This window comes from Octodon degus, unplaced genomic scaffold, assembly GCF_000260255.1.
Source record: "Octodon degus isolate 3935 unplaced genomic scaffold, OctDeg1.0 scaffold00083, whole genome shotgun sequence".
Classification (NCBI taxonomy): Eukaryota; Metazoa; Chordata; class Mammalia; order Rodentia; family Octodontidae; genus Octodon; species Octodon degus.
Genome location: NW_004524659.1, coordinates 8,545,529 through 8,560,291, shown reverse-complemented (window position 1 = coordinate 8,560,291; position 14,763 = coordinate 8,545,529). Strand labels below are relative to the sequence as shown.

The 14,763-nt window shown below is 54.8% G+C and overlaps 1 protein-coding gene across 2 annotated transcripts; it reads right to left on the bottom strand.

The window, feature by feature from the left end:
- Arhgap33 (Rho GTPase activating protein 33) lies at positions 1 to 14,114 on the bottom strand. Of its 2 annotated transcripts, XM_023721482.1 has the most exons (21): positions 13,956 to 14,114; positions 13,156 to 13,238; positions 11,978 to 12,075; positions 11,806 to 11,890; positions 11,353 to 11,433; positions 11,112 to 11,249; positions 10,401 to 10,493; positions 9,723 to 9,845; positions 9,568 to 9,645; positions 9,418 to 9,484; positions 9,279 to 9,338; positions 9,036 to 9,188; positions 8,848 to 8,950; positions 7,472 to 7,616; positions 7,312 to 7,394; positions 7,126 to 7,233; positions 4,639 to 4,784; positions 3,854 to 4,007; positions 3,629 to 3,774; positions 3,476 to 3,550; positions 1 to 2,364 (listed from the first exon to the last, which is right to left on the bottom strand). In XM_023721482.1, the coding sequence occupies exons 2-21, from the start codon at positions 13,231 to 13,233 to the stop codon at positions 332 to 334; spliced, it is 4,047 nt and encodes a 1,348-aa protein (XP_023577250.1). In that variant the 5' UTR covers positions 13,234 to 13,238; positions 13,956 to 14,114; the 3' UTR covers positions 1 to 331. The 2 variants fall into 2 exon arrangements, with proteins under 2 accessions (XP_023577250.1, XP_023577251.1); XM_023721483.1 differs by lacking the exon at positions 13,156 to 13,238.
- Positions 14,115 to 14,763: the final 649 nt, after the last annotated feature.

The window sequence follows — 14,763 nt, the reverse complement described above, 5'->3', positions numbered from 1 at the left end:
TGGTTTAGCAAAGTTCATAGGGAGAGATGGGTAGGAGCTGTTCCGCCCCACGTACAGGTCAGGACAGGCTGGGAGCCTCCAGAGGGAGAGGAAGGACAGTATCAGCCAAGTCCTCCCTTAGATTTGTGCAAGGGCCCCCAGGAAGGCCAGTGGTGGGAGCATACCCTTTAGCCCAGGGAAGGGACACGGATTTTAGGTTAGGGAATAGAAGCAAGTTACAAAGTTAGAAACTTGGAGTAGGGATTGGGAGCTCAAGAGAATACAAAACAAGAGATGGGGTCAGGCCAAGATCCCGTAAGGACAAAAGGAAGATACCCTTCTCAGCTCCAGCTCAACAGTAGCTTCGGGTCTGGCCCTCAGAGTAGAGGGAGCAACTGGGAGTGGGGTAGGGAGGTGGGGGACCAGCCCCCTCCCCCCTCTGACCTCCATTTCTGTACAAAGACCCCCGGTAATGCTCACCCCCTCTCCCATAGGCTGGTGGGGATCCCCTGTAGAGCAGGAGCGGCTCAGGAGGGCCCCAGGGTCCTGGTACCCTGTGAGGAGTGTGGGAGCCCCAGGGTGCCCGCTGCTTCTGGGGGAGACGTGGGGCTGGGGGACCAGGATCTGAACGACTTCTGGGATGGGCAGGAGGGGAAGAGGAGCAGGAAGAGGCAGGTGAGGGATCCCTGGGCCCTAGGGCTAGGTTGACATAGAGGGGCTCCGCCCGAGTAGGGCGCCGGGCAGGGTGCTGGGGGGCTGAATAGCCAAGGTGGTCAGGTGGAAAGCAGGAGGGGGGTGGTGGGTAGCTGAGCAGGAAGTCACGTGACCTGTGAAGTGGTGGTGACTGGCCAAGGAGGCCGTATGAGGCATTAAGCCTATCTGGGGGCATGGAGCGAAAGGGACTCCAGGACCGAGTGGGGCCAGAGTAGGGGGAACCCTCACTTGCCCCAATCTCATAGTACAGGTTCTCTCCCCTGTCAAGAGGTGCAGGGGGGCCCAGGGAATTCCTCCAGACTTGAGCTGGAGAGCTGGGCTGAAAGGATGGGGGGCCAAGTGGGTATAAGCTTGGTTTGGGGATCCCAAGGAAGGGTGGTAGGCACTCCCGGGGAGCTGGGGAGAAGATGCCAGGGGTAGGAACCTGTGAGGGTACAGAACATGGAGACTGGGCTGCTATTTCTGAGGCATCCCTGCACCCCCCACCAGCCCTAAGCTGGGCACCAACTTGGGCAGGGCCTCTGAGTCCCCTCCTTGAAGTTCCCACAGGCCGCTGGCTTCTCACCAGGCTCCCATCACTTTGTTGCCTTGGGAGGTAGGGTGGGGGTCCTGGGGCCCAGGCACCGGGGTGGGCTAGGGAATGGGGGGGCGCCCCACTCCCTGAAGTTACCACGGGTTCCCCACCCACCTCTAGGGACAGCGAGCGGCGGAAAGGGGAGTGTGGAGTAGCCGAGGTGCTTGCATGCTCCTGCTGGCTCTGTCGCTCGGCCACTTGCTGAGCCCGCTCAGCCAGGGCCAGGGCCATGAGGCGTGCTGGGTTCTTGGGAGGCGGGGGTGGGGCCCCGCCAGGGCGTAGAAGGGATAGGGGTGGGGGCAGTGATGGTGAATCCATACTAGGACCTACACAGAAAGGAACGGGGAGAGGATCGGGTGGGTCCTGGGGCAACTTCAGGGTCTGTGAGAGAGTTGGGTGGGCAGAGCAGGACTCAACATGCTGGCCTTGGGTGCTGCCAGGACCAGGCAGTGCCAGCTTGCTGCCCATCTCTTGTTGGCAGGTGTCACTCAGCTGGGCCTCAGATCCATGCAACAGCAGGGGGATGAGATGGGGGCGCAGGCCTGGGCCCGGGCTGAGCGCTGGTGTTGGGGTGACAGAGGCAGGTGTTCCTCCAGCCCCCAGCAGTTCTAGGACAGCAGGTGGCACAGACACAGCCAGGGGCTCTGAAATGTCCAGGGCAGTGGATGAAGCAGGACTGGTGGGTCCTCGGGGTGAGGGAGCCTTGGGGGTTGCCCTGGGTGGGAAGGCAGAGGCAGGGGCTGGGGGTGCTGGGCTGGCAGGAGGTGCAGGGTCCCCTGGGGTGGGGCTGCTGCAGCGAAAGGTAAGGGGATCAAAGTCAAGGCCCCGGAGTCCCTCCAGGCAGCGTGGGGGACTGAAGTCCAGTTCATCACCATCATCTAGCCAGGCTGAGGTGCGGTGTGAGGGGGACCCGGACAGTGGCCCCAGCCCAGCTGCTGAGGACCCAGACGATGTTGAAGAGGAGGCTGAGGAGGAGGAGGAAGAAGAAGAGGAGGAGGAGGAGGATAGGCTCTCGCAGGAGCCAGCAGGTGCTGGGCCCACAGGGAAGGCGTCGCTGCTGGAGTGGGGCCGCCGTAGTCTGTGCAGCCTCTGGAGGCCTAGAAGAGGGTTGGGGAGCATTTAGGGACCAGGGTCCAAATTCTGCATCCTCACACATACATGAGAACAGGGCAGAGCTCAATGAAAAGGCAGGGAGAGAACATAGAGGCACTGCACTAGAGAAGATCACTGTAACCTAGAAGAGCTGTTCAGGTTTGCAAAACAGGCAAGACCATGAAGAGAACTGTTCCAGAGCCAAAGGCAGGAGGAGGAGGAGCCTGGCAACCCCACAGGCTGTCAGTGACACCAACACGTTCTTATGCCGGGCTCCTGGGAGTCAAGGTACAACCCCTCATGGAAAACGATCAACACTTGTCCTGTGAGCTGCACATGTGCAGATCCTGCAGGACGGCACCTCTGCTCCCCAGTGTGTGGCAGCAACGTCTGCCAGGAATGTGGGTTTGGTGGGGATTGCTTGAGAGCCCCCAGATCCATCTGGAGTAGGATGAGATATCCAGAGATTGGAAGGCAATGGAAGGAGGCTGAGCCACACAGCAGCGTGCGTGGCAGACTATAGTGGAGTTATCAGGGACACTCAGGTCTGTACATACATGACACCTTTTTTATGATGCTCTGTAGTTTCAAAAGCAACCAGAATGGAATTATGTGTTATTTACACATACGCTTGTATGTGACAAAACCTTCCAAGCAAAGGAATGATCATCAAATCTAGAGAATTCCTCTGGGGAAGGGAGTGCTCTGAGGTGAAATATTGGGGCTCTTCTAATGTACCTAGGAAATTAATTTTTTCTTCAAAATAAATATAGAAGACCAGGTGTGGTGGTGCATGCCCATAATTTCAGTGCTGGGGAGACTGAAACCAGAGGATCACTACAAGTCTGAGTTTTGTAGTGAGACCCTGTACCAAATACATAAAATTTAAAAATATATATACAGAAAAGACTTCTAAAATTTTAAAAAGGTACCACATGGACAAATGAATATGGTGCATAATGGACCAAAGATGAGACTTTAAGTCATTGTAAAAATTCAAATTAAAAATTATAAATTCCTGAGATCTCTTAAGTCTGAAATACAATAGAAGTAAAACCCAAGCCCCAGGCCCTCCCACTTCCACTTGGACACAGGTAGGGCCCGCCCTGTGCTCACCAGCCCCACTGGCCTGCGATGACAGGGACTCTTCACTCTTGGCAGATCGCAGTGTGACAGTGTCGGGTCGGCTGCCTGCAAGGAGAGCCAGACAGTGTAGGAAGCACGCCGCGGATAACCCCCCTCACCAGTTCTGACTGCCGGGCCTCTGACCTGAAGGCTGTGGTGGTGCGCGGGAGCCACCCAGCCAGGGTAGAGGCTTCTTTCGGGGGATGCTGGGGCCCCGGCCAAGAGCGAAGAATGTCTTCCAGCTGCTTCCCCCTGGCTTCCGCTGTTTCTCCCCTCTCTCCCTTTTCCTCCTGCAGTTTGGATGAGAAATAGGAAACACGCTAAGGAAGCAGGGCTTCCCTCTATCCACACCACCTGCATTCTACTCACCTTTCCACAGGTGAGGCTGCAGCCTTGAGAGCTGTGGGCTCAGTGGGTGTCCCCAGCCGGCCCTGGGTACGAGCCTGGGCTTCTTCCAGTGTCAGTAGGCGAGTAGAGGGGCCACTGCCCGCAAGGGACTTGGGCCTGGGGAGAAGGCAGCGGCCTGAGGAGGTCAAAAACAGGGTGGCTATCAGCTCTGGGGCCACTCAAGGCCACAGGCAAAGCCAAGCGCCACAGCCCAAGCCCCGGCCCCACAGCATGCCCACCCGGGCTGGCAAGGCAGGGGGCCAGGGTAGATCAGGCGGGAATGGGGGCAGCAGGCAGGTGAGGAGGGGTGAGGCAGAATGAGCTAATAAGGAGGCAGCTCCCAGCAGCCAGCAAGGGCAGCGGCTCTGGTCAGTTACCTCGGGCCAGAGGGCCCTCCGACGAGCTGAATCCTGACTGGGCTGGGGTCCGGGGCAGGGCAGGGAGTCTGGGCAGGGCCAGGGTGGGGTCAAGACTGGGGACCTCCCACCACCTCCCGGGTGGACCCATGGCCCCAAGTGCCCCCAGGATCTATAAGGGGTGAAGGAAGAACGGCGTCCTGGCCAAGAAGTGGGGATCCTGAGCGTAGGAGCTGAAATGAGAAGGAGTGGGGGCGCGGGGAGGGATGGGCCGGGGCAGGGGCCTCAAGGGGCTAGGAGGGAGGTCCAGCTTCACTGGGTAGGGATAGGGCTGGGAGCCCACCTGCCCTCCCACTGCAACCCTGATGTTGAGGGGTCAGTAGCAAGGATGTCAGGGTGGGATGGGCATACCTGCAGGGTCAAGGCCAGCAGAGGTGAAGGTGTCACTGAACAGGACTTCCACGTGGGTGAGCAGGAATTCCACCACCACTGACTGCACACGAACCTCCCGGAAGGCCGCTGCCCCACCCAGGCCCACTGACTCCAGCTCCATGGACCTGGAAGAGGGAAGGAGAAGGAGGCCAGGAGCCTTGATCCTGGACTGGCAATGTCTGGGTGGACAATGTAGGGTGGCAAAGGAAGCAATGACTATTCAATACCTCTGACCTTCTAGAACTGATCATATCTGGGAATCATATGTATTTTCCAACTGTACCCCAAACTTGCTCCCTCTTCCCCATATCAATATATTTCTTATTTTTCTTTTTTAAAAAATATATTTGGCACAGAGTCTCACTATGCAGCTCGGACTCCGTAGTGATCCTTGTGAGTGCTGGCACTACAGGTGTGCACTACCAAGCCCAGTCTCAGTGGCCAGTTCAGTGCACCTAGGGGCAGGGCTGGCACAGCATGTGGTGCCAGGGATCAAACCCTGGTCCCTGCACTTGCCTCAGCAGGCACTCAGTCTGCTGAGCTACCTCACCAGCCCAATTTATTTCTTCTGTGGCTCAGAATGAATACCCGGGTTGTCCTGGACCTCTTTTTTCTTTATACCCACATTCAATTGTCAGCAAACCCTGTCAGTTCCACCTACAAAATCAATCCAGAATCTAATTCTTTATCCCCTCAACTGTCTCAGTTGTGTCTGCTATGGTTTGGACCTTGAATGTGTCCTAAAGGCCCATGTATTAAAGGCCTGGCCCAAGGTGATGCTACTGGGAGGTGGTGGAAGCTTTAAGAGGTGGGGCCTAGTGAAAGACCTTTAGGTGACTGGGGGCAGGCTCTCAAAGGGGATTGTACGACTCTAGCCCTCATTTTGTTTTTTGTCCCTTTGGCCATAAGGCAAGTATTTTCTATTCTTCCATATACTCTGCCACCATGTTCTGCCTCAGCACAGGTCCAAAGTGACAGACAATTAGGGACTGAAATTCCCAAAACTATGAACCAAACTAAATCTTTTCTTGGCCAAGCATGGTGATGCATGCCTGCAATCCCAGCTACTCAGAATGCTAAGGCAGGAGGATTGCAAATTGGGAAATTAGTAAGATCCTGTCTCAAAAGTAAAAAAATAAGCCAGGTATAGTGGAACATGCCTATAATCTCAGCACTCAGAAGGCTGAGCACCGTCATTTCAAGGCAAACCTGGGCTACACAGTTCAAGGCCAGCCTAAACTATAAAGTGAGACCCTATGTCACAAATTAGATAGATGGGGGCTTGCAGGTTAGCTCAGTTGTTTAAAGCACCTGCTTGGGCAAACTCAGTCAGGTGCAGGGGACTGCGGTTCAATCCCCAGCTCCACATGCCACACTAGACCCGCCTTTAAGGCAGCCTGAGCCAGCCCCCCCCCTCCCAAAAAAAATCCTTCTCAAGTTAAAAAAAAAATTAGATAGGGCTGCAAATTTGATCCCTAGTGCCCTAATACATATGTCTTTACTCTTTGTAAATTAGTAATTTCAGTTATAGTGACAGAAACCTAACACACAAGTCCAGTTTCCATTCCCTTCTACACAGATGTCACAGTAGCCTCTTCCCTTGTCTCCTGCTCCTGTCCCTGCCTCTAATCTGTTTCTGCTTGCTGCTAGAGGGAACTTGTGCACTGTTTAGCAGATGAGAGCCTTCCCAACTCGCTCCTCCCTTGGCTGTCCCTCACACCAGTTGAAAGCTAAATCCTCACGGTGACCCATAAGCCCCCATCTGCCCGGTGCCCTATCGCTCTCTGACCTCATCATCTCCTCACTCCCTGGCTGACTCAGCTCCAGACAGTCTGGCCTCCACAGCTGCTCCAGCACAGCAGGCACCATCTCAGCCTCCTGTCTGCACTCACCGCTCCTGCTGCCTGGCGCTCCCCTCCCCTGATATCCAAAGTTGGACTTTTTCTCATTCCTTTACTATTAATTTTCTTTCATACTTCTTATACCTACATTTCACCTTACCACTTATTTATATATGTTCTCCCAGAGGAATATAAATTCTTCCACAACAGAAATCTTGCCAGGGTTGGTCAGCATCAAATCTGACAGGGCTTACCCTGCTGCTGGCCACAGAAAGACTTCCTGAAGCCTTCCTTGCCATTCTAAAAGCTTCAAACTGCCTCAGCTTGGTGCATCTCCTTTCCCTGCTTCATGTCTTCCTCCTTGGCATCAGATATTATTCTACGTTTTTCAGTGATGGTTCGTTATCCATTTCTTCCATGAGAGTGTGAGGCAGGGTCTTGCTTACTACTGTGCCCCCAGTGCTGAGGTTGAGGCCTGGTACATGGAAGGTACTTGACCAATACATAGTAAATGAACGAACAAGAGAACAGAAGGCAAGCCAGGTCCCGGGATGGCTGGGGGTTATTTGAAGCCTGCACCACTGAAGCCAGCTGAGAGGGGCAGGTTGGTGAGTCCCTGACTTACCGTAACAGGTTGGGTGCCCAGACAATGGCCAGGTTGCGGGCATGCATGCTCGTATTGGCACTGTGTCTTGCCATGCGGGCCAAGTGCCTCAGCAGGTACTCCAGGGTCCTGGGGTTGGGAGAAGACGGGGACAGGTCGAGCCTGCACTCTTTGGAACCCTACCCCAGCCCTTCCCTGCCCATTTACCTGTAGTGTGGTGGGGGCAGCTGCTGGATGACATCGTGGACTCGCACCAGGCGCTCTTCCTCCCCCAGGACTGACATGGCCTCCTGAGATCACAGACAGACGTGCCAGGGCTGGGCCAGATGCACCCCACACCCCCAACCTTGCCAGCGCCCCTACTCACACTGAACTTCCCATAGAGCTGGTAGGTGAGCAAGGGGTTTGGCAGCTCTCGAAAGTAGAGCTTACAAAGGGAGGACACACTGTGGATGTCCTGCAGGAAGGCAGGGCCAGACAGTTCAGGAATCCTCTCGCTGTCAAATTCATGCCTGAGACCACCACGTCCAGAGGAAGAAAGTTCATGTTAGATGGACCCACCTACCCGTGTTCCACAACACCTACCCCAACACCTAAGTATCTCAGATGAATATAGCCCTCTTCCCCAGGTCCTAGACTGGGGTATCCAAAGGGAGACCTTTTAACAAATCCCCCAACAGCCTGTATAGCAAAGACAAAAGTGTCCCATTCCAAAAGAGGAAACTGAGGCTCAGGTGGGAGATACCTCTGCCTGTAGTACACAAGGCTATCTGACTATGGAGTGTCACTACACTCCCACCTAGACATTCTCCTACCGTTAGGAGGTTGTTGGAAATTAAGATTCTAAATACTCTGACTCAGAGCTCTATGGTGGGCACCCTGCTTTCAGGTAAGCTCCCCCTACCCACTGAATTTGTGCCCTCACGACATGGCACTGGCGGCTCCTATTCTTGTCCCATCCTGTCCCATTTCTAGACACGCATGTATACTGTTCCTCCTTGCCACAGAACCCTCCTGTAGTTTGCTTTCACTTGGAACAAAAGTCACAACCCTAAAAGTCATCAGAAAGGCCCTTTACCCCACCCCAAGGACTCTTAATGCCATTTCTTGCTATGTTCCCTTTGCACAGGCTACCTGCTCCACCGTGACTGTGTGTCCCAGCACATCCACAGGGCCTGCTCCCTCCCTCCTCCAGGGCTCTTCCCCATGAGGCCTCTATGCCCCTGCTACTTAAAACTGCTGTCCTCCAGCTCTGCCTGGTGCCACATGCATGTGATCCCAGCACTAGGGAGGCTGAGAGAGGAGGATTAGTTCAAGTTTGAGGCCAGCCTAGGCTACATAGTAAGCCTAGGTTCATATAGTAAATTCAAGGCTAGTCTGAACTACATAGTGAGACCATGCCTCAAAAAAATAACAATACCAAAAGTCCTCCTTCCTGGTTGCTTATGATTCCCCTTATCCCAGTCTGCTTTTCTTTGTAACACTTGTCACCTTCTAGTAAACGCTATCATTTTTTTATTTGTCTCTCTCTAGCATGTGAGCCTCATGAGGACAAGAGTTTCTGGTTATCTCATTAACCCCTGTATCCCCAGTGCCTAAGACGGGAAGCTCTCTTTGACCCCAGCCTTTGTCCGCTCCTGCTTATGCTCTCTTAACTCCTAATAACTGTGAACCCAGCACATAGCATGGGCTGCAAAGGAGAGGAAATGCTTGTGAGAGGGAAGCATTGGTGGAGGACCTCACCGCAGCCTCTGGATGTTGGAGGACACGCCTGAGAGCCGGTAGATTCCATCTACCACCCCATGGGCCTCAATAAACTCAGAGCAGCAGCGCAGCACCTGGGGCACTGGAAGAAAGCAGGGTGAGGGCCAAGCAAGTCATATCCTAGGTAGGAGAGGTGTAGGGGGTGGGCAGGTGGGCTGTGGCCTCACCATCCTGGCCTGAGTTGCTGAGATGCTCTCCGAGGTCACAGCCAAACACCCTCTGCCTCAGAATTCCCCGCTGCCTCAGCCGCTGCCGAGAAGGACGGGAGCGCATGAAGGTTCGGAGGAGACCAGCCAGCTTCCCACGTGGCCGGGGCACAGCTGTGGGGGAAAAGGCAAGCCACCAAGGGTCAGCACAGCCATAAGACTATTAGGGCAGAGGATGGAGACCTGATTCCTTGTTTCCATTACCTGAGGTCAGAGAAGAGTTACCCTGGGGAGTTGGGATGCCACACAGTGGACCGTCAGCATCTGTGGGGTGAAACAGGTGAAAAGGATAGGTGGTAGGCAGAGGATGCGGGAGGCCTCCCACTCTGTCCATGACACTTACCTGCCTTTAGGCCAGGACCTGGCCGCTCTGTGAAGAGTTCCACACACTCACTAGGGAAGAAGCCAACCTGAGGAAGGGTCAAGGTCAATGTCTGGGCCACTCTAGTTGCCACAGAACCCTAGCCCCACATCTGCCTCCAGTCAGGCTTACCTGGAAGCCCCGCTTGCCCCGCCACCAGCTCCGATCTTCTGTGGGTGGCATGTCAATCACTGAGACAATGTCTCCCACCTAGGAATGGGACAGAGTTTTAGGACGGACGGGACAAGTGGGGAGCCCAGCTGTGGTCTGTTCCCCCACATCCTCACCTCAAAGGAAAGCTCATCCGGTGCCTGGGCTGTGTACCGTTTGACCACATGAGCGGCCGCCACTGCAGGGATATTGAGTGAGGCCTCCTCACTGAGGAGCAGGCGCCGGCCGTGATTGTCCAGCTGAGAAGAGGGTAAGACATAGCCAGAAGAGGTCAGAAGAAGGTGTTTAATAAAAGCAATATTCCTCCATGCCCAGTGAGGCTGAAACTTGTTCCCCACCTGAGAGCTGCCACTCAAGGCTGTTGGCCAAATGCCTAACTAAACTCCTGTGGTAAAACAAACCCCTACATCTGCCAATCAGCATTCCCCTGCACTCAAGGTCTCACCATAGATGCTAGTACCTTCATCCTCCTGTCCAGACACTGTTCTGATGATCTAAAAATCCTCTGGTTTAAGCCACTCAGCCAGGTGATTGGAGTTACTGCCCAATGGATTTCTAGCTGGTATGCCTTTAAGTTCTAACAGCCCAACACCTGCTAACACACACACACACACACACACACACACACGTATCCTTTCACAGGCATGCACCCACACAGATACTAAAATACCAATGCCTCCTCCACTCCTGCTCCTTTCTTTTCTGTGCCCACACACACACACTCCAAAGCTGGTTCTTGCACCTCAGACATCCCTTGCCTGGTCCCAACTCCAAGCCCCCCAACTCAGGCCCACCTCCATCCAGGTGAGCACAGGCCCACAGTTGAGGTTACTGTCCACCAGTCCAGACAGGGTCTCCAGGTACTGCAGGAGCAGTGGTACCAGCATCTGCGGGCAGGTTGCCAGAGTGGGCTCCTGTGAGTAGATGCTGAGAGGGCAGGGCCCATTGCCCTCCCACATGATTCAAGCTCATCTCTGGGTGGGGCAGAAATTTAACCTGGATTTATGTGCTCTTCTCAGTTTTCAAAAAGTGCTAAAATGGGGCTGGGGAGATGGCACAGTGGAATAAGCGCTTCCCTGGCAAGCGCAAGGGCCTGAGTTCAATCCCCAGTTCTACCAAACTCCCCTCCCCCCAAAAAAAGTGCTAACATATTGTCAAATCAATATGTGCAATTGACATGGCTATGTTGACCCTCCCACAGAACCAGGGCTCCCCTCACAGTCCCAAAGTTAAAGGGAGGCTTCAGAACCCTGGTCTTTTTCTAAGGCTCTTCTATTCTGAAGACTTTTTTTTTTTTTTGTACCAGGGATTGAACTAAGGACCTCATGCTTGCCAAGCAGGTGCTTGAGCCACTGAGCTATATCCACAGTGGCTCCTCCATTCTGAATGGTAGGAACTTGACCACACCAGTCTTTAAATATTTATCTCCCTTGCCTTGATGGTTTCACACCTGGCTGATGTGGACACACTCACAGCTGAGGCAGGGGCTGAAACAAGTAGGATACCTGGGCAGCCCTGGCACCCTCTGGGGGTGGAGGGAGCTCTGGAAGGCAGGAAAACCTCCGGTCAAATATACACCGGTGCAGGTGGGCATCCAGGGAACGGAAGTCATCGTAACTACGAAGAACTGGCCAAGAACGGCCCTGTGGGAGCAGATGGACAGAAGGGCACAGTGCTCTTACTACACTGTGCTGAGGAATACGGCAGCCAGTCCCTCGGGCCAGATGAGAGGCAGAGTGGTCTCACCTGGCAGGTCACCTGTACCCCAAATACCAGCTCATTCTCTCCAGAGAGGCTGGGGCCTTCACGTTCTGGAGACAGCAGGAGCTGCAGAAGGAAACAAAGGCCCAGGTGAGGGCCTGGCTTTTTTTCTAGTCCTAACCTCTATAGGCTGGCACTATCTAGAGATAAACCTGCACCCTGCTCCCAACCTTCCCCAAAGACAGGGCTTGGTTACGTCTTAGAGTACAGAGCCCTGCCACAAGGCAGACACCTAAGAAAAAGATATTGTTGAATAAATAAGTCAAAAACCAAATGGATGAATGAGTTCTCCCCATATGTCTCAGCCCCTGCAACTCCTGCAAATGAATGCTCAGATCAGTGAAGCTGCCAGTCACAGGGCCGGTTTCAGAAGAAAAGCAGCTGACACTGATTTTGGGTGGAATCTCGCCTTCTCACCTGGGTGCAAAGCTTCCATACCTGAATGTGGCCAAAGTCAACGTTCTCATAGTGGAAATGGGCACAGTCAGCGAGCCGGGGGAAGGGACCTCGAGGAGCCGAGAGCCTGGGAGATAGGCAACACATCACCAACAGTTCCTTCCTCTAGCCTCCCTCCCTCCTAAGGTAGGTCTTTCCCTCCCTCACCCCTCACCTCTTCCCAGGCTTCCCCTTCACACTGGGCCCCCCAGTAGGGGGAACAGGCTGCACTGAGCCCTCCCCTGGGCCATCCAGGCTGTCAGTGCTTCGGGCCTGTAGAGCAGAGAGAAGAATCAGAGGCCCCCTGAGATGGGAGCAAATAGACAACAGGAGCATTGTTATCTGCCAGCCTGGCCCTAGAGGCTGGGCTGCTCCACACACTGTCCTGAGGACCGGGTAAGAGGGGAGGTCAGTGGGCATTAAGGGCTGGAGTGAGGATAGCCCCGCTTCTTTGTGCGTGGTCTGGAGTGGAGGACTGGAGAGCAGGGGCTAAGGACAAGGCAGGCAACGGGAGAGAGAGGATGCTGGTTTCACCTCTTTCTGTATAAGACCCACTATAACCCCCGCAGGCGACAGTCATATCCTGCCACTGTCTGGACATTCACAGTTCACCATCTGTCAGTTTTCTACTTCTAAACTCTTTCCTTTTGCTAGCTTCTTCACAAGTTCCAGGATCATTTCACAAAACACAAATCTGGCCCTGTTTCTCAATAGCTCCTGGCCCCCCAGTGGCTCTCTGTTAGTATTCAAAAAGAAGTTGGGATTCCCTGGTCTGATATTCCCTGTGCTGATTTCTGTTTACCTCTCCAGTTCCTCTCTTCTATTGCTCTCACCCTCAAGGCTCTTGAACTTCAGAGTCCAGCAAAAGTGCCATCCTTTCATTTTCTCAACCTGGAAACCTTGTCTCTACCCTATTAGTGGTCTCTCTTTTTCTGCCCTCAGATCATAGCTTGTATGTGTGCTTCTCCAGGGAGCCCTCCCTGACCCTTTAGGCTGTCACTGACATCTCTTTGGCTCAGCCTTGAGCACTCTGAGATGCTACTGTCTGGTGACAAGCCCATTTACTCCACTGGATTTTCACCTCCCCAGAAGCAGGGCCCCAGGCCAAGACCCCCAGCATACCCAGCACAGAGCAGGGCACTGAAATGGTGCTCTTCCCTGGGAACAATGTACCAGATTCCTCTCTGGGTCCCCAACACCCTGGGATAGCCCAGTCAAACAGCAGGAGCTGGGTAAAAATCTGATGAATAAATTAAACAGCTGCCAAATGGATATTCAAGGATTCACCCGACTGGGCTCTAGCTTTTCCCTCCTCCATGTCCCTGTAACCCCAAGTTTATCCCTGGGTCTCACCCTCAGGGTCTGTCCCCTGCCAGCCCATGAAGCTCCCCAAGGCAGGATGGGATCTGACTCCCTCTGTGTCTGGAGCATGGGGCCTGCACAGAGGAGGTCTCAGTGAATGTCTGTTGAGTGAGGGAATGAATGGATGAATGAGCGGGAGCAGTATGGTGGAAGAGGGAGATGGTGGAGGAGGGGAGATGAGCACAAGAAGATGGAGAGGACTCAAGGATGGAAAGGGGGTAGAGTGCTGGTCTGTTGAGTGAAGTGAGGAAGGGGTGGCTGGAGAGGTGAGGTAAGGGTTCAGATGGATGGGAGAAGGGCTGAGATGGGGCGGAAATGAGGGAGACCGAGAAGAAAAGGGTCAGGCTGAGGATGGAGCGGGGGTGGGGGTGGGGCTCAAGCACGAGGAAGGGGCTGTTGGGAGGAGGAGGGGGGCTGCACTGGGGCGGGTGGGGATGCGTGGGAAGGCTCAGTGATGGAGGCTGGTTTCCAGGGATCCTCGTCAGAGCCTGTGGGGGCCACTCAAGTGGCGGGGACCCTTTGCTGAACCAGTCCCTCCTCCTGTCAAGCCAGTGTTCTCGGTCACTGCCGCCCCGTTCAGGGCGTGGAGGGGATGCATGCCGAAGGGTGGGGTCGAGGCCAGAGCTCGGACCCAGGACCGAGCCAAGGGAGGACAAGGACCGCGACAAGGGGTGGGGGGCGGCGCGGGCCTCGGGATCGGGCGGGGCCGGGGGCGGGGCGCGCAGGGCGGGGTCGATTACAGGTTGACTGACACGCGGACGGACAGACTGACGGCCGCGTGGGCCCCTCACCACCATGGTCGCGTAGCCTCCTCAGGCGCCGGCCGCGTTCGACCCTTCGTTCGTAGTCCTCGGCACCGTAGCTACCGCCGCCGCTACAGCTGCCGCCGCCATGGCGACACAAAGGGGAGGGCACGAGCCGCGCGCTGGCGGCTGTAGTCCCGCCCCTAACGGCTGCCCCAGGCACCCGAGCGCGCCCCACAGGGCGGGGAGAGCAGAGACTCGGCGCCCCTTCTTATTGGCCCTACCCTTGGTTTTAGGATAATGCTCCGCCCACCTAGAGGCTTTTCATTGGCTTTTCTTTGGGCTCCACCCCTGACTGTCTCTTCAGTCCCGCCCTCCGAAGTTTGACAGCGCCACGCCCATGACTGCTTTTCATTGGCTGTTATCTGATCGTGAGACCCACCCCCAGGTTCTTTATGCTTTGCATCCGCCTCTTCTAACACTAAGCAATAAGTCGTCCTCCTTAGTTCACTCTGAGTGGCAGTCCTCCGACAATTGTAATAGGAGTCTCCTACGGTCTCAGAGCTTTGCTTCCTTCCTCAAGTAGCCTTTCAAACCCTTGGTTCCACCGTATCAGTCCCGACCCTAACACCGCCTACAGAATCAGGAGGGCGCCCCGCCCATATTCATTTTTCTTTGCTTTGCACCCTGCCTGGAATTAATAATTCTATACTTGCACCGACGTGGTCTCTTCCTACCTACTAGACATTTTCCTTGTCCCCTCTTCTACTGTCTGCTGGCCTTCAGTCTTCTTTTTCCCAGGAGAAAGGTTAGCCTGCAAGACTGGAACACAGATTTGCCTTCCACAAAGCCAATC